Consider the following 18,677-nt stretch of genomic DNA (forward strand, 5'->3'; position numbering starts at 1 on the left):
GCCCGTGTCCCCTGTGCCATCTCTTCCTGTGTCCCCAGTGTCACTCGTGTCCCTCCGCTGTCCCCAGACCCGATGTCCCCACCCTCCACCCTCCTGTCCCCATCCTGATGTCCCCAAGGTCCACCTGTGCCACCTCCATCTGTGTCCCTGTCCCCAATGTCCCATCTGTGTCCCCAATGTCCCCACCCTCCACTTTCCTGTCCCTGTCCTCAGTGTCCCCATCCCCTTTCCCAATGTCCCCCTGCGCTTCCCCATGTCCCCATGTCCCCCCTCCCCATCCCAGTGTCCCCAATGTCCCCCTGTGCTTCCCCAATGTTCCCCCATATTTCCCGGTGTCCCGACTGTTCCATGTCCATCCCAATGTCCCCGTGTCCCCATCCCAATGTCCCAGTGTCCCCCCTCCCTATCCCAATGTCCTCAGTGTCCCCAATGTCCCCATATCCCCGTCCCAGTGTCCCCAGTGTCCCCCCGTATTTCCCAGTGTCCCCAGTGTCCGTGTCCCCATCCGTGTCCCCAGTGTCCCCAGAGCCTGACGCCGACGCGGCCCCTCGGGTTCCACATGCGCATTTATAATAATAATAATAATAATTAATAATAATTAATAATAATAATTAATGAGGGTGAGGGGGGGCGGCGCCGCCCGCGCCCCCAATGCACTAAAACTGCACCTGCTGGCCTTGGGGACAGCGGGGACACGGCGGGGACACGGCTCGGCCCTGATTGTCACCGTGCCACCACGGCCCCGCCACCGGGGCCACCCCGGGCCGTGCCCCCAGTGTCACATCCCGGTGTCACATCCCGGTGTCACATCCCGGTGTCACATCCTTGGTGTCACATCCCTGGTGTTACATCACGGTGTCACATCCTCGGTGTCACATCCCGGTGTCACATCCCGGTGTCACATCCCGGTGTCACATCTCTGCTGTCACATCCCGGGACTGGGCCCTGCGATGTCACGTCCGTGATGTGTCCGTGTCCCCAGGCCACCACTCCGTGTCCTTCAGTGCCGTGTCCCCATTGTCACAGCCCGGGGACATCTCTGTCCTGTGCCATCCCCGTGTCACAGCCTGGGGACGCCTCTGTCCCTGCGTCACTTCCCGGTGCCATCCCTGTGCCACATCCTGGTGCCATCTCTGTCCTGTGTCACTTCCCGGTGCCATCCAGGTGCCATTCCTGTGTCCCTGTGTCACTTCCCGGTGCCACCTCTGTCCTGTGTCCCCGTGTCACTTCCTGGTGCCACCTCCGTCCTGTGCCATCCTGGTGCCATCTCTGTCCTGTGTCACTTTCCGCTGCCATCCTGGTGCCATTCCTGTGTCCCCATGTCACTTCCCAGTGCCACTTTTGTCCTGTGCCATCCCGGTGCCATCTCTGTTCTGTGTCCTGTGTCCCCGTGTCAGGTTCCAGTGCCATGCCCATGTCACATCCCGGTGCCATCCTCGTGTCACATCCCGGTGCCATTTCTGTGCCATCCTTCCGTGTCCTCTCGCTGTCCCTCGCTGTCACATCCCCGTGCTGGCTCTCCATGCTGTCCCCTGTCCCCCGTTCCTGCGCCATCTCCGTGTCCCCGAGTGCCATCTCCGTGTCACGTCCCCACATCCTGGTGCCACCTTCGTGTCCCCTCAATGTCCCCTTGGGGCCAAGTGTCACATCCCCAGGCCCCGGCGTCACACCCATGTCACATCCCCCAGCCGTGTCCATGTCCCTGGGCCACCTCCCAGAGCGTCACCTCCGAGCGTCACCTCTGAGTGTCACATCCCAGAGTGTCACATCCCAGAGTGTCACACCCTCGGTGCCACCTCCCCGTCCTGTCCCCAGCCCTGTCCCCACACGGGACCCTGTGGGAAACTGAGGCACGGCCAGGGGGACACAGAGGGGACAGGGGTGTCCCCTGGCCTCGGGAAGGTGGGGACAGTGGGAGGGGACAGCCGGGCTGGCAGGGACACGCTGGGACACGCTGGGACACTCCAGGCCAGGCCGGGGCTGTGGTGGCCGTGGAAGTGTCACTGTCACGCTGAGTGTCACAGGCGGGTGGCACAGGAGGGTGTCGCAGGGAGGTGGCACAGGGGGGTGGCACAGGTGTCACCACCCCCAGTGGGTGTCACACGTGTCCCTGTCCCAGGGCTGTCCCTGGTGTGTCACAGGGGATGTCCCAGCTGTCCCTGGTGTCCCCTGCCGGGCGTGGTGGCACCAGGCAGTGTCCCAGTTGTCCCTGTCCCTGGAGGTGGCCCAGCTGTCCCCGGTGTCCCAGGCCTGTCCTGGCTGTCCCAGGGCTGTCCCCGGTGTCCCCTGCCGGGCGTGGCGGCGCCGGGCGGGCGCTACCTGGTGAAGAAGGGCAGGTGGTGGCCCAGGCCTCCCCCCGGGCGCGGGGACTCTGTCCGGGCCATCACGTCCTTGAACCAGGTGGCCACGTCCACCTCGAGCGTCTCGTAGCGCTTGATGAAGGTGTGCTCCTGTGGGGACAGCAGGGGACATGGGGACATCGGGGACAGCAGGGACAGCGGGGACATGGGGACATCGGGGACAGCAGAGATTGGGGACATAGGGGATAGCAGAGACAGCAGGGGACATCAGGGACATTGGGGACAGCAGGGACAACAGGGGACATTTGGGACATGGGGGACAGCAGGCACATGGGGACAGCAGTGACATGACATGGGGACATCAGGGACAGCAGGCACAGTGGGGATATGGGGGACAACAGAGACAGCGGAGACATTAGTGAACTTTGGGACATGGGGACATTGGGGACAGCAGGGGACATCAGGACCAGCAGAGATAGGGGGACATAGGGGATAGAGACATCGGGGACAGCAGGGGACAGTGGGGGACATGGGGACATCAGGGATAGCAGAGGACATCAGGGACATCGGGGACAGCAGGGACATGGGGACATCAGGGATAGCAGGGGACATCAGGGACATTGGGGACAGCAGGGATGTGGGGACATGGGGACATGGGGACACTGGGGGATAGGAGGACAAGGGGACCACACTGGACATGGAGGACAAAGCTTGGGGACATGGGGACAGAGCAGCGAGGGTGAGGGTTTGGGGACAAGGTGGGGACGGGGACACGGGACATGGATGTGGCCTTGGGGATGCAGGAACACAGACACACGGACACGGGGACAGACACAGGGACATGGGGACACAGCCCCAGACACGTAGGGGAGGTGACAGGGACTTGGGGACCCCCAGGGACGGTGGCATCGTGCACATGCCCCCACAGGTGACACACACGGCCCTTGGGGACACAGGGGACAGGGAGGGGGTGGCCGTGGCTCTGGTGACAGCCGTGATGGGGAGGTGGCCCCAGGGACACGAGTGACAGGGGACAGGTGTGATAAGGGACAGGTGTGACGGGAGAGGTGTGACAGGGGACAGGGGAAGAGACAGATGTGATGGCACAGGTGACAGGTATGGCAGGTGACAGGTGTCACAATGACAAGTGACAAGTGTGACAGTGCCAGGTGTGACAGTGATAATGACAGGTGTGACAGACATGACAGTGACAGATGACAGGTATGACAGTGAAAATGACAGGTGACAATGACAGGTGCCAGGTGTGACAATAACAGGTGACAGTGCCAGGTGTGACAGTGAAAATGACAGGTGTGACAGATGTGACAGTGACAGATGACAGGTATGACAGTGAAAATGACAGGTGACAGTGACAGGTACCAGGTGTGACAATGACAGGTGACAATGACAGGTGCCAGGTGTGACAATGACAATGACAGGTGACAGCTGTGACAATGACAGGCGCCAGGTGTGGCAATGACAGGTGTGACAATGACAGGTGACAGGCGCCAAGTGTGACAATGACAGGTGTGACAATGACAGGCGTGACAGTGACACTGACAGGTGACAATGACAGGTGTGACAATGACAATGACAGGTGACAGCTGTGACAATGACAGGCGCCAGGTGTGGCAATGACAGGTGTGACAATGACAATGACAGGCGCCAAGTGTGACAATGACAGGTGTGACAATGACAGGCGTGACAGTGACACTGACAGGTGACAATGACAGGTGTGACAATGACAATGACAGATGACAGCTGTGACAATGACAGGCGCCAGGTGTGACAATGACAGGTGTGACAATGACAGGCGTGACAGTGACACTGACAGGTGACAATGACAGGTGTGACAATGACAATGACAGGTGACAGGTGTGACAATGACAGGCGCCAGGTGTGACAATGACAGGTGTGACAATGACAGGCGTGACAGTGACAATGACAGGTGACACTGACAGGTGACACTGACAGGTGACAGGTGCCACTCACCAGTAACTTGTTGTACTTTGGTCTCTTCCTGTGGTCCTTGGTGAGGCTGGGGGAGGGGACGGGGGGTGAGCACCTTTGGGACCCTCGGGACACGTCCCCCTGTCCCCTCCATGTCCCCCCTGTCCCCTCCATGTCCCCCCTGTCCCCAGTGTCCCCCCATGTCCCCCACCAGTCCCAGACAAAGGCCTGGAGCTCCCCTGGGAAGGGAGGGGTGGCACCTTGGGGACCCCTGGGGCTGTGTCCTTCCCATGTCCCCTGTGTGTCCCCATGTCCCCCCCATGTCCCCTGTGTGTCCCCATGTCCCCCCATGTCTTTGTGTCCCCAACAGTCACGGACAAAGGCCGGGAAGTCCCCAGAGCATCTTGGGGACCCTCCTTGTCCCCTGTGTGTTCCCTTGTCCCCATGTGTCCCCCACGTCCCCCCATGTCCTCTGTGTCCCCATGGTATCCCCCACGTCTCCATGTCCCTGTGTGTCCCCATGTCCCCGCCATGTTCCCCATGCCCCACATGCCCTCTGTGTGTCCCCAGTGTGTCTCCATGTCCCCTGTGTCCCATGGTGTCCCTCATGTCTGCATGTCCCCAGGTCCCCTGTGTCCCCCATGTCCCCCTGTGCCCCTATATCCCCCTGTGTCCCCCATGTCCCTACGTCCCCTCCCATGTCCTGTGTGCCCCCACGTTCCCCAGTGTGTCCCCATGTCCCGTGTGTGTCCCCATGTATCCCCCATGTCCCTCATGTCTCCATGTCCCCCTGTGCCCCCCTGTCCCCATGTCCCCTGTATCCCCATGTCACTGTGTGTCCCCACATCCCCAGTGTGTCCGCACGTCTCCTGTATGTCCCCATGGTATCCCCCATGTCCCTGTGTACCTCGTGTCCCCATGTCCCCCATGCCCCCCCATGTCCCTGTGTGTCCCCATGTCCCCCCATGTCCCCCCATGTCCTGTGTCCCCCCGATGTCCCCCCAGTGTCCCCCGATGTCCCCACCAGTCTCGGACGAAGGCCTGGAAGTCCCCGGAGAAGCCCATGGCCGGGGGCAGCAGGGGGGGATCCTCCTGCAGCACCTTGGTCAGCACCTCGAAATCCGTCTTGCAGTTCTGGTACGGGAACTGCCCCGTGGCCAGCTCCACCTGGGGACAGGTGTGACACACACAGCTGTGACAGCTGTGACACACACAGCTGTGACAGGTGTGACAGGTGTGACAGGTGTGACACACACAGCTGTGACAGGTGTGACACACACAGGTGTGACAGCTGTGACACACACAGGGACAGCAGTTCTGGTACGGGAACTGCCCCGTGGCCAGCTCCACCTGGGGACAGGTGTGACACACACAGCTGTGACAGCTGTGACACACACAGGTGTGACAGCTGAGACACACACAGGTGTGACAGGTGTGACAGGTGTGACACAGGTGTGACAGGTGTGACACACACAGGTGTGACAGGTGTGACAGGTGTGACACACACAGGTGTGACACAGGTGTGACACACACAGGTGTGACACACACAGGCGTGACATAGGTGTGACACACACAGGTGTGACACACACAGGTGTGACACACACAGGCGTGACATAGGTCTGACACAGGTGTGACACACACAGGTATGACATAGGTGTGACACACACAGGTGTGACACACACAGGTATGACATAGGTGTGACACAGGTGTGACACACACAGGTGTGACACAGGTGTGACACACAGGTGTGACACACACAGGTATGACATAGGTGTGACACAGGTGTGACACACACAGGGAAGGCAGTGCTGATATGGGAACTGCCCTGTGGCCAGCTCCACCTGGGGACAGGTGTGACACACACAGGTGTGACACACACAGGTATGACACAGGTGTGACACACACAGGTGTGACACACACAGGTGTGACAGGTGTGACACACACAGGTGTGACACACACAGGTATGACACAGGTGTGACACAGGTGTGACACACACAGGGAAGGCAGTGCTGATATGGGAACTGCCCCGTGGCCAGCTCCACCTGGGGACAGGTGTGACAGAGGTGTGACAGCTGTGGCAGGGACAGGTGACAGGTGTCGTAGGGAGGTGTGGCACTGCAGGGCTGAGGTGGCACCGTGGGGACACGCTGGGGACCCAGAGGTGGTTGGGGCCAGCCTGGGGACACTGCGGGGGGGTCAGGGACACTTTGGGGACAGCTGGGTGATGGTTAGGGGCCCTGGGTGACCCTGGGGGATGCTGGGGGCCCTGGGTAACATTTGGGGACACTTTAGGGGCCCTGGGTGACCCTGGGGGATGCTGGGGGCCCTGGGTGACATTTGGGGACACTTTAGGGGCCCTGGGTGACCCTGGGGGATGCTGGGGGCCCTGGGTGACATTTGGGGACACTTTAGGGACCCTGGGTGACACTGGGTGATGCTGGGGACCCTGAGTGACGTTTGGGGATGCTTTAGGGACTCTGGGTGATGTTTGGGGACCCTGGGGACACTGGGGACACTATGGGGACCCTGGGTGACACTGGGGATGCTTTAGGGACCCTGGGTGACACTGGGGGATGCTGGGTGACACTGGGGATGCTTTAGGGACACTGTGGGGACACTGTGGGACACTGTGGGGACCCTGGGGACACTGTGGGCCCCTCTGGGGCCAGCGCTCACCAGGGAGATGCCGAGGGATGCTGGGGGACACTGGGGATGCTTTAGGGACACTGTGGGGACCCTGTGGGACACTGTGGGGACCCTGGGGACACTGGGGACACTGTGGGACCCTGGGGACACTGTGGGGACACTGTGGGACACTGTGGGACCCTGGGGACACTGTGGGGACCCTGGGGACCCTGTGGGCCCCTCTGGGGCCAGCGCTCACCAGGGAGATGCCGAGGGATGCTGGGGGACACTGGGGATGCTTTAGGGACACTGTGGGGACCCTGGGGACACTGGGGACACTGTGGGGACCCTGTGGGGACCCTGGGGACCCTGTGGGGACCCTGTGGGCCCCTCTGGGGCCAGCGCTCACCAGGGAGATGCCGAGGCTCCAGACGTCGGCGCGGATGTCGTAGTCGGGCTTGGTGGGGTCGGGGGGGTCGATGCGCTCGGGCTGGGGGAGGGGCAGCATTGGGGGCACGGGGGGAGGGGGCAGGGCCCCAGAACCCCAAACACGGGGAACCCCCAAACCCCAAACCTGGAACCCCCAAACCTGGGAACCCCCAAACCTGGAACCCCCAAACCCCAAACATGGGGAACCCCCAAACCTGGGAACCCCCAAACCTGGAACCCCCAAACCCCAAACATGGGAACCCCCAAACCTGGAACCCCCAAACCCCAAACCTGGGAACCCCCGAACACCCAGAACCCCAAACCTGGGAACCCCCAAACCCCAAACATGGGGAACCCCCAAACCTGGGAACCCCCAAACCTGGAACCCCCAAACCCCAAACATGGGGAACCCCCAAACCTGGAACCCCCAAACCTGGGAACCCCCGAACACCCAGAACCCCAAACCTGGGAACCCCCAAACCCCAAACCCGGGAACCCCCAAACCCCAAACATGGGGAACCCCCAAACCTGGGAACCCCCAAACCCCAAACCTGGAACCCCCAAACCTGGGAACCCCCAAACCTGGGAACCCCCAAACCCCAAACATGGGGAACCCCCAAACCCGGGAAACCCAAAGACCCAGAACCCCAAACCTGGGAACCCCCAAACCCCGAACCTGGGGAACCCCCAAACCCGGAACCCCCAGAGCCCCAAACCTGGGAATCCCCAAATCCGGGGAACCCCCGAATACCCAGAACCCCAATCCTGGGAACTCCTGAAACCCCAAACCTGGAAACCTGCAAACCCCAAACCTGGGGAACCCCAAAACACCCAGAACAACAAACCTGGGAACCCCCAAACCCCAAACCTGGGGAACTCACAGACCCCAAACCTGGGAACCCCCAAATCCCAAACCTGGGGAACCCCCAAACCCCAAACCTGGGAACCCCTGAAACCCCAAACTTGGAAACTCCCAAACCTGGGAACCCCCAAACCCCAAACCTGGCAGGGACCCCAAAACCCCAAACGTGTGGAGGACTCCAAAAACCCCAGACCTGGGAACCCTCAAACATCCAAAGCCCCAGACCTGGGGGACCCCCGGCATCCCCAGACCTGGGGGGGATCCTCAAAACCCCAAAGAAGCCAGACCTGGAGGTGACCCCACAACCCCAAACACCCGGAACCCCAAGGCTGGGGGGATCCCCCAAACCCCAGGGGATCCCCAACACCCCCAAACCCGAGGGGGCCCCCCCACAGCCCCATCCCACGGCCGGGGTGCAGCCCCCCCCAATCCTGGGGACCCAACACCCCCTGATCCCCCCCAAAGGCCCCTCTGGGGCTGGGGCATGTCCCCAGTGTCCCCCCAATGTCCCCAGCGTCCCCCCAATGTCCCCAGCGTCCCTAATGTCCCCACAGTGTTCCCATGTCCCCAGTGTCCCCCCAATGTCCCCAGTGTCCCCCCAATGTCCCCAGCATCCCCCCAGTGTCCCCAGTGTCCCCCCAATGTCCCCAGCATCCCAAATGTCCCCACAGTGTTCCCATGTCCCCTATGTTCCCCACGTCTCCAGTGTCCCCAATGTCCCCAACATCCCCCCAGTGTCCCCAGTGTCCCCAATGTCCCAAATGTTCCCAACGTCCCCAGTGTCCCCTCACTGCCATGCAGGCTGCACACCCCATGCTCTGGGGGATGTCCCCATGTCCCCAATGCCCTAGGGGATGTCCCCAATGTCCCTAACCCTGTCCCCAATGTCCCAGTGTCCCCTCACTGCCATGCAGGCCACACACCCTGTGCTCTGGGGGATGTCCCCAATGTCCCAATGTCCCTAACCCTGTCCTCATGTCCCCAGTGTCCCCTCACCGCCATGCAGGCCACACACCCCGTGCTCTGGGGGATGTCCATAATGTCCCAGGGGATGTCCCCAATGTCCCTAACCCTGTCCCCATGTCCTCAGTGTCCCCTCACTGCCATGTAGGCCGCACAGCCCACGCTCCTGGTGATGTCCCCGTGTCCCCAATGTCCCTGGGGATGTCCATAATGTCCCAGGGGATGTCCCCAATGTCCCTAACCCTGTCCCCATGTCCCCAATGTCCCCTCACCGCCATGTAGGCCGCACAGCCCACGCTCCAGGGAATGTCCCTGTGTCCCTAATGTCCCAGGGGGTGTCCCCAATGTCCCAGGGATATCCCCAATGTCCCAGGGGATGTCCCCAGTGTCCCTAACCCCGTCCCCATGTCCCCAGTGTCCCCTCACCGCCATGTAGGCCGCACAGCCCGTGCTCCGGGCGATGTCCCCATGTCCCCAATGTCCCAGGGATGTCCCTAACCCTGTCCCCATGTCCCCAGTGTCCCCTCACCGCCATGTAGGCCGCACAGCCCGCGCTCCGGGTCTTGGCCTTGGAGTCCACCAGGCGGCCGCTGATGCCGAAGTCGCAGAGTTTGATCTGGCCCCGCTCGTCCAGCAGGATGTTGGAGGGTTTGACATCCCTGTGGATCACCCCGTGCTTCTCCTTCAGGTACAGCAGTGCCTTCACGATCTGCAGGACAGGGATCGTCCCCAGTGTCACCTCTGTGTCACCGTCACCCTGCTCGCTGCCACTGCCACCCTGCCCAGAACACCCCCTGTCCCCTGTGGGTCACCCCATGCTTCTCCTTCAGGTACAGCAGCGCCTTCACCATCTGCAAGGACAGTGTCACCTCTGTGCCACTCTGTGTCACCATCACCCTGCCCAGAACACCCCCTGTCCCCAATGTCCCCTGTGGGTCACCCCATGCTTGTCCTTTGGGTACAGCAGCGCTTTCACCATCTGTGGGACAGGGATCGTCCCCTATGTCACCTCTGTGCCACCATCACCCTGCCCAGAACCCAGAGACACCCTGACTGTCCCCAGTGTCCCCTATGAGTCACTCCGTGCTTCTCCTTCAGGTACAGCAGCGCCTTCACGATCTGCAGAACAGGGATTGTCCCCAGTGTCACCTCTGTGCCACTCTGTGCCACCTCTGTGTCACCGTCACCCTGCCCAGAACACCCCCTGTCCCCTGTGGGTCACCCCATGCTTCTCCTTCAGGTACAGCAGCATCTTCGCCATCCGTGGGACTGGGATTGTCCCCAGTGCCACCTCTGTGTCACCATCACCCTGCCCAGAACACCCTGACTGTCCCCAGTGTCCCCTGTGGGTCACCCCGTGCTTCTCCTTCAGGTACTTCACCCGTGGGGACAGCAGTGACAGTCTGCAGGTGTCACCTCTGTGCCACCATCACCCTGCTCATGGCCACTGCCACCCTGCCCACTCGGGAACGGGGCGCTGGATCCTGGGGACCCCCTGCCTGTCCCCACTGTCCCCACTGTCCCCAGTGTCCCTCACCATCACCAGCATCCTGCCCAAGATGCCAGCACCCCCCTGCCTGTCCCCAGTGTCCCCAACGTCCCAACTGTCCCCAGTGCCACTCACTGCCACTGTCATCCTGCCCAGAACCCCAGAGCCACCCTGTGTGTCCTCAATGTCCCCAATGTCCCCAGTGTCCCTGAGTGTCCCCCCCGCCGTCACTCGCTGCCACCGTCATCTTGCTCAGAATCCCAGACTCACCCTGTGTGTCCCCAGTGTCCCTGATGCCCCTGCGGTCCCCATTGTCCCCATTGTCCCTAACGCTCCCATTGTCCCCAGTGTCCCCAGTGTCCCCAATGCCCCCACTGTCCCCATTGTCCCAAATCTCACCAGTGTCCCCAAGTGTCCCTAATGCTCCCATTGTCCCCAGTGTCCCCCCTGTCCCCGTCATCCCCAGTGTCCCCAATGCCTCCGGTGTCCCCAAGGCTCCAGGTGTCCCCAGTGTCCCCCAATGCCCCCAGTGTCCCCATTGTTCCAAAACCCATCAATGTCCCCCAAGGCTCCAGGTGTCCCCAGTGTCCCTGTTGTCTCCAATCCCCCCAGATGTCCCCAATGTCCCCAGTGTCCCCATTGTCCCTGCTGTCACTCACTGCCACTGTCATCTTGCCCAGAACCCCAGAGCCACCCTGTGTGTCCCCAATGCCCCCAGTGTCCCCAAAGCTCCAGGTGTCCCCAGTGTCCCTGACTTACCTGATGTCCCCAGTGTCCCCGGTGTCCCCAATCCCCTCATATGTCCCCAGTGTCCCCCAGTGTCCCCGCTGTCACTCACTGCCACCGTCATCTTGCCCAGAACCCCAGAGTCACCCCGCGTGTCCCCAGTGTCCCTGATGGCCCTGCTGTCCCCATTGTCCCCAGTGTCCCCGCTGTCACTCACTGCCACCGCCCTGCTGTCCCCATTGTCCCCCAGTGTCCCCGCTGTCACTCACTGCCACCGCCCTGCTGTCCCCATTGTCCCCCAGTGTCCCCGCTGTCACTCACTGCCACCGCCCTGCTGTCCCCATTGTCCCCCAGTGTCCCCGCTGTCACTCACTGCCACCGTCATCTTGCCCAGGATGCGCTCGGGGATGGGGCCCTGGATTCTCTTCTTGAGCTTCTCGGCGCAGGTGCCCATGAGCTCCATGGCGATGAACACGTCGGTCTGGGGAGGGACCGGGTGAACTGGGAGCACTGGGAGGGACTGGGGGCACTGGGAGGGCACTGGGAGGGCACTGGGAGCCCTGGGAGAGCACTGGGGGTACTGAGAGGGACTGGGGGGGCACTGGGAGGGCACTGGGATGTACTGGGAGCACTGGGAGGGACTTGGGAGGGCACTGGCAGAGCACTGGGATGTACTGGGAGCACTGGGAGTACTGGGAGAGCACTGGGTGTGCTGGGAGGGTACTGGAATGGACATGGGGCACTGGGAAGGCACTGGGGGCACTGGGGGGGTACTGGGATGGCACTTGGAGTACTGGGGGCACTGGGTGTACTGGGGGGGGTACTGGGAGGGCACTGGGTGTACTGGGGGCACTGGGAGGCACTGGGTGTACTGGGGGCACTGGGAGGGCACTGGGTGTACTGGGGGCACTGGGAGCACTGGGGGGGTACTGGGAGGGCACTGGGTGTACTGGGGGCACTGGGAGGCACTGGGTGTACTGGGGGCACTGGGAGGCACTGGGTGTACTGGGGGGGTACTGGGAGGGCACTGGGTGTACTGGGGGCACTGGGAGGCACTGGGTGTACTGGGGGCACTGGGAGGCACTGGGTGTACTGGGGGGGTACTGGGAGGGCACTGGGTGTACTGGGGGCACTGGGAGGCACTGGGTGTACTGGGGGCACTGGGGGGGTACTGGGAGGGCACTGGGTGTACTGGGGGCACTGGGAGGCCCTGGGAGCACTGGGGGGCACTGGGAGGGCACTGGGTGTACTGGGGGCACTGGGAGGCCCTGGGAGCACTGGGGGGCACTGGGAGGGCACTGGGTGTACTGGGGGCACTGGGAGGCACTGGGTGTACTGGGAGGGCACTCCAGATCCCCCCCAGCCCTCCAGAATCCCCTGAGTGCCCCGGGTGTACCCAGGTACCCACGTTGGTGATGAAGGTGCCGAAGCACTGCACGATGTAGGGGATGCAGGGGATGCAGGGGTGCCCATAGCCCCCGGTGTGCCCAGGTGCCCCAGGTGCCCCAGGTGTGCCCAGGTGCCCCAGGTGTGCCCAGGTGTGCCCAGGTACCCCCAGGTGCCCCAGGTGCCCCAGGTGCCCCAGGTGTGCCCAGGTACCCACGTTGGTGATGAAGGTGCCGAAGCACTGCACGATGTAGGAGATGTAGGGGTGCCCATAGCCCCAGGTGTGCCCAGGTGTGCCCAGGTGCCCCAGGTGCCCCCAGGTGCCCCAGGTGTGCCCAGGTACCCACGTTGGTGATGAAGGTGCCGAAGCACTGCACGATGTAGGGGTGCCCATAGCCCCAGGTGCCCCCAGGTGCCCCCAGGTGCCCCAGGTGTGCCCAGGTGCCTCCAGGTGCCCCAGGTGCCCCCAGGTGCCCCAGGTACCCACGTTGGTGATGAAGGTGCCAAAGCACTGCACGATGCAGGGGATGCAGGGGTGCCCATAGCCCCAGGTGTGCCCAGGTGCCCCAGGTACCCACGTTGGTGATGAAGGTGCCGAAGCACTGCACGATGTAGGGGATGCAGGGGATGCAGGGGTGCCCATAGCCCCAGGTGTGCCCAGGTGCCCCAGGTGCCCCAGGTGCCCCCAGGTGTGCCCAGGTGCCCCCAGGTGCCCCAGGTGCCCCAGGTGTGCCCAGGTACCCACGTTGGTGATGAAGGTGCCACAGCACTGCACGATGCAGGGGATGCAGGGGTGCCCATAGCCCCAGGTGTGCCCCAGGTGCCCCAGGTGTGCCCAGGTGCCCCAGGTGCCCCCAGGTGTGCCCAGGTACCCACGTTGGTGATGAAGGTGCCGAAGCACTGCACGATGTAGGGGCAGTCGTGGCTCTTGAGCACCACGTCCAGGTCCATCAGGATCCGCTTGTTCTCCTCGCGGTTCCCCGAGCGACGCATTTGCTGCATGGGGGGGGGACAGGTGTCACCAAAGGTCACCGAGGGTCACAGGTGTCACAGGGGGGGTCACGGGGGGCACAGGTATCACCAGGGGGGGTCACAGGTGTCACCAGGGGGGTCACGGGGGACACAGGTATCACCAGGGGGGGTCACAGGTGTCACCAGGGGGGTCACGGGGGACACAGGTATCACCAGGGGGGGGTCACAGGTGTCACCGGGGGGGTCACAAGTGTCACGCAGGGTCACAGGGGCCACTGAGGGTCACAGGTGTCACCAGGGGGTGACCAGAGGGTCACAGGTGTCACCAGGGGGGTCACAGGTATCACTGAGGGGGGGGTCACAGGTGTCACCAGGGGTCCAAGGTATCACAGGTGTCACTGGGGGGGCACTGGGGAGGGGTCACAGGTGTCACTGAAGGGTCACAGATGTCACCAGGTGTCACCCGGGGTCACAGGTGTCATCAGGGGTCACAGAGGGGTCACAGGTGTCCCAGGTGTCCCTCAGGTGTCCCAGCCCCGTGCCCACCTTGACGGCGATGACGTGCCCGGTCTTGCGGAATCGCATCTTCCACACCTGCCCGCAGGTGCCGCTGCCGATCTCGCCCAGGTTCTCCAGGTCATTGATCTCTGCCTGGTACCGCTGGGGGGAGAGGGGTCAGGGCCCACCCGGGACAGCCCCGGGCTCACCTGAGACCCCTTGGCCAGGTAACCCCTGCCATGGCCAGGTAACCCCCCTCAATCCTCACCTGGGCCCCCTTGGCCAGGTAACCACTCCCATGGCCAGGTAACCCCCCTCAATCCTCACCTGGGCCCCCCTTGGCCAGGTAACCCCTCCCACAGCCAGGTAACTCCTCCCATAGCCAGGTAACCCCCCTCAATCCTCACCTGGGGCCCCTTGGCCAGGTAACCCCTGCCATGGCCAGGTAACCCCCCTTGATCCTCACCTGAGACCCCTTGGCCCGGTAACCCCCCTCAATCCTCACCTGGGCCCCCTTGGCCAGGTAACCCCTTCCACAGCCAGGTAACCCCTGCCATGGCCAGGTAACTCCTCCCATGGCCAGGTAACCCTCCTCAATCCTCACCTGTGTCCCCCATGGCCAGGTAACCCCCTCCATCCTCACCTGGGCCCTTCACTATGCCCACCCGCCCTCCTCATCCTCACCTGTCCCCCCCCTGACTCACCTGTCCCCCCCCACAGTCAGGTACCCCCTCATTCTCACCTGTTCCCCCACGGTCAGGTACCCCTCATTCTCACCTGTTCCCCCACGGTCAGGTACCCCCTCATTCTCACCTGTCCCCCCCCACAGTCAGGTACCCCCTCATTCTCACCTGTCCCCCCCACGGTCAGGTACCCCCTCATTCTCTCAGGTACCCCCTCATTCTCACCTGTCCCCCCACGGTCAGGTACCCCGTCTGTTTCATGATCTCCTGCAGCTTCTGGTCGATCTCAATGCTGGGGGGCAATGGGAGAGCTCAGCCAATCAGCGCAGGGCACGGGGAGAGCTCAGCCAATCAGCGCAGGGCACGGGGAGAGCTCAACCAATCAGCGCAGGGCACAGAGAGAGCTCAGCCAATCAGCTCAGGGCATGGGGAGAGCCCAGCCAATCAGCACACAGGGAATCACAGCTCTGGCCAATCGCACACCAGGAAATCCTCCCTGCCTGGCCAATCAGCACCCAGGGGCTCCTGGTCAGCTGACCAATCAGCACGCAGGGGGCTCTCGCACTCCTGACCAATGAGCACACAGCTCTCCTGCCCAACAGGCCAATCAGCAACTGGGATCCTCTGAACCATCAACCAATCAGCAGCTGCAACCTCTGCTCCAGCCAATCACTGCTCAAGATCACCCTGAAGCTCTGGCCAATGAGAAAACACCACTCCCCGAGCTCTGGCCAATCAGGGCCTACAAGGCCTCAGAGCAGCAGCCAATCAGCACCACAGGCTCCTGAACGTCCAACCAACTGCTGCGCACACCCTCCTGCCCAGCCAATCAGAACACACGGCCCCTTGGATCTCCGGCCAATCAGAGTGCAGGATCTCCCTGGAATCTCTGGCCAGTCACCGCCTGCAGACTCCTGTCCACCCAGCCAATCAGCACAAGCCTCCTGCTCGGCCAATCAGCTCACGTTATCACCTTAGAATTCTATCCAATCAGAGCATGGAAAACTCCCTGATCTCTGGCCAATCAGGGCACAGGATCTCTCAGGATCTCTGGCCAATCACAGCACAGGATTGCCCAAGCCTCTGGCAAACCAGGACACGTGACCCTCCCCTAGCCAATCAGAGCACGTGATCCTCTGTGGGCCAATCAGAGCAGAGGATCTCTCCAGAACTCTGGCCAATCAGAGCACAGGATCTCCACAGACCTCTAGCCAATCAGGATGCGTGAGCCTGGTGCCCAATCAGGGCACAGGATTCCCCTGGACTTCCGTCCAATCAAGCTTTGATTCTGCTGGACCTCTGACCAATCTGGGCACAGGATCCCCCAAGCCTCTGGCCAATCAGCACCCAGGCTCTCGCCAATCAGCCAATCACCTTCCAGGCCCTCCCCATGGGCCAATCAGCACCCAGGCTATTCCATATTATCTAATTAGCATTCGGACTCTCGCCAATCAGCTTCCAGGCTCTCCCCAATCAGCCAATCAGCTTCCAGGCTCTCCCCAATCAGCCAATCAGCTTCCAGGCTCTCCCCAATCAGCATCTAGACTCTCCTTAATCCGCCAATCAGCACCCAGGCTCTCCCCAATCAGCCAATCAGCTTCCAGGCTCTCCCCCTCAGCCAATCAGGGCTCGGGGGCGTGTCCTCACCTCTCCAGGCTGCGCGGCACCAGGAACGGGGGCGGGGGCAGCCCCAGCATCTGCCGGGGCCGGGGGGGGGGCGTGGGCTGGGGGCTCTCGGGGGGGCCCCCCCGGCCCCCCTCGCTCACCAGGGGCAGCTGCAGGGCTGGGGGGAGAGCAGAGTCAGCGACCCCAGAAACGGGGAGAGAAACCCCAAAAATGGGGAGAAATACCCAAAAACCCAGAGAGAGAAACCTAAAAATGGGGAGGGAACCCCAAAAACGGGGAGAGAATCCCCCAAAATGGGGAGAACCACAAAAACGGGGAGATAAACCCCAAAAACGGGGAGATAAACCCCAAAAACAGGGAGAAAAACCCCAAAAATGGGGAGAGAACCCAGAAACGGGGAGAGAAACCCCAAAAATGGGGAGAGAAACCAAAAATGGGGAAAGAACCCCAAAAACGGGGAGAGAAACCCAAAAACCAGGGGGAGAATTGGGAAAATGGGGAGAGAAAACCCAGAAACAGGGGGGAGAAACGCAGAAAGGGGGGGAGAACCCTAAAAACAGGGAGGAAACTCAAAACCAGGTAGAGAAACCTAAAAATGGGCAGAGAAACCTAAAAATACGGGGAGAACCCCAAAACTGGGGAGAGAAACCAAAACTGGGGAGAACCTCAAAACGGGGAGAGAAATCAAAAACCAGGGGGAGAATCGGAAAAACGGGGAGAGAAACCCCAAAAATAGGGGGGAGAACCTCAAAAATGGGGGGAGAACCCTAAAAACGGGGAGGAAACCCAAAACCAGGTAGAGAACCCCCAAAATGGGGAGAGAATCCCAAAAACGGAGAGGGTACCCCAAAATGGGGACAGAACCCCCAAAATGGGGAAAGTACCCTAAAAACGGGGAGAGAATCCCAGAAAATGGGGGAAGAACCCCAGAAAGAGGAAAAAAAATCAAAAACAAGGGAGAAAACCCCAAAAATGCGGGGAGAAGCAAAAAACAGGGAGAGAACCCCAAAAATCGGGGGAGAACCCCAAAACAGAGAAGCCAAACAATGGGGAATTAATATCAAAAATGGGGAGGGAATGCCATAAATGGAGAACCCAAAAAAGGGGAGAGAATCCAAACATGGACAGGAACCTCAAATATGGGAAGAGAACCCCAAAAATGGAAAACCCCAAAAATGGAAAACTCACAAAGGGGGAGAGAAACCTAAAAATGAGGAGAGAACCTCAAAAATGGAGAACCCCAAAAAAGGGGGAGAGAAGCGTAAAAAAGGGGAGAGAATGCCAAAGATGGGGAGAGACAGAACCCCAAAATTTGGGGCAGAAAACTCAAAAAAATCAATGAGAGAGCCTGAAAATAGGGAAAGAACCTAAAATTTGGGAGAGAACCCTAAAAACGGGGAGAGCAGGATCAGGGACCCCAAAAATGGGAAAGAACTCCCAAAATAGGGGGAGACACAGCAGGGACCCCAAAATCCATGTGGGAGGAGAAAGAAACCGGTCAGGAACCCCAAAACTGAGGATGGACTCGTCAGAACCCCAAAAATGGGAGGAAAAACATCAGGACCCCAAAAATAGGGGGAGAAAATCATCAAGACTCAAAAACTGGAGGGGAAAGGTCAGAACCCCATAAAGTGGGGGGGCACAGAGAGCCCCCAATTTTTCCCCTTTTTCTCCTCTTTTTGCAGTTTCCTGCCCCATTTCCCCCGTTCTTGCCCCGTTTTCCCCTCCCTGCCCCATTTTCCTGCAATTCCCACCGATTTTTCCTCATTTCCCCCAAATTTTCCCCATTTCCCCCAATTTTCCCCACCATTTTTCTCCATTTTCCCCCACCTTTCAATTTCCCTATTTTAGCCCATTTCCCCCCGATTTTGCCGCTGTTTTTCCCAATTTCCCCCCAATTTTTGCACTCTCTTCCCCCCAGTTTTCCCTCATCCCCCCCATTTTCCCCAATTCCTTCTGGTTTTTCCCCCCATTTTCCCCTGTTTCTCCCCAATTTTTCCCATTTCTCCCAATTCCCCATTTTCTCCCCAATTTTTCCCATTTCCACCCTATTTCCCACTGTTTTCCCCAATTTCCCCCCAGTTTTTCCCCATCATTTTCCCAATTTTCCCCCATTTCCCTGTTTTCCCAATTCCTCCCAATTTTCCCCCCATTCCTCCATTTTCCCC

The 18,677-nt window shown here is 60.9% G+C and overlaps 1 protein-coding gene across 2 annotated transcripts in view; it reads right to left on the reverse strand.

Annotated features, from left to right (window-relative positions):
* Window positions 1–548: 548 nt before the first annotated feature.
* MAP2K7 (mitogen-activated protein kinase kinase 7) overlaps window positions 549–18,677 on the reverse strand; it is a 25,534-nt gene continuing 7,405 nt past the window's right edge. Inside the window, exons 2-12 of one of the 2 annotated variants that reach the window (XR_010785493.1) lie at window positions 16,531–16,666; window positions 15,109–15,175; window positions 14,249–14,362; window positions 13,607–13,726; window positions 11,718–11,825; window positions 9,659–9,838; window positions 7,285–7,365; window positions 5,275–5,417; window positions 4,293–4,338; window positions 1,669–2,450; window positions 549–1,618 (exon numbers count right to left, since the gene is read on the reverse strand). Coding sequence is in view for 1 of the 2 variants with exons in the window: in XM_066570293.1 (XP_066426390.1) it covers window positions 2,316–2,450; window positions 4,293–4,338; window positions 5,275–5,417; window positions 7,285–7,365; window positions 9,659–9,838; window positions 11,718–11,825; window positions 13,607–13,726; window positions 14,249–14,362; window positions 15,109–15,175; window positions 16,531–16,666 (1,130 nt within the window). In the remaining variant the exon portion in view is untranslated. Of the gene's footprint in view, window positions 2,451–4,292; window positions 4,339–5,274; window positions 5,418–7,284; window positions 7,366–9,658; window positions 9,839–11,717; window positions 11,826–13,606; window positions 13,727–14,248; window positions 14,363–15,108; window positions 15,176–16,530; window positions 16,667–18,677 lie in introns of both variants that reach the window. The other variant, XM_066570293.1, reaches the window with a different exon arrangement.

The sequence above is a fragment of the Molothrus aeneus genome, unplaced genomic scaffold, assembly GCF_037042795.1.
Source record: "Molothrus aeneus isolate 106 unplaced genomic scaffold, BPBGC_Maene_1.0 scaffold_30, whole genome shotgun sequence".
NCBI lineage: Eukaryota > Metazoa > Chordata > Aves > Passeriformes > Icteridae > Molothrus > Molothrus aeneus.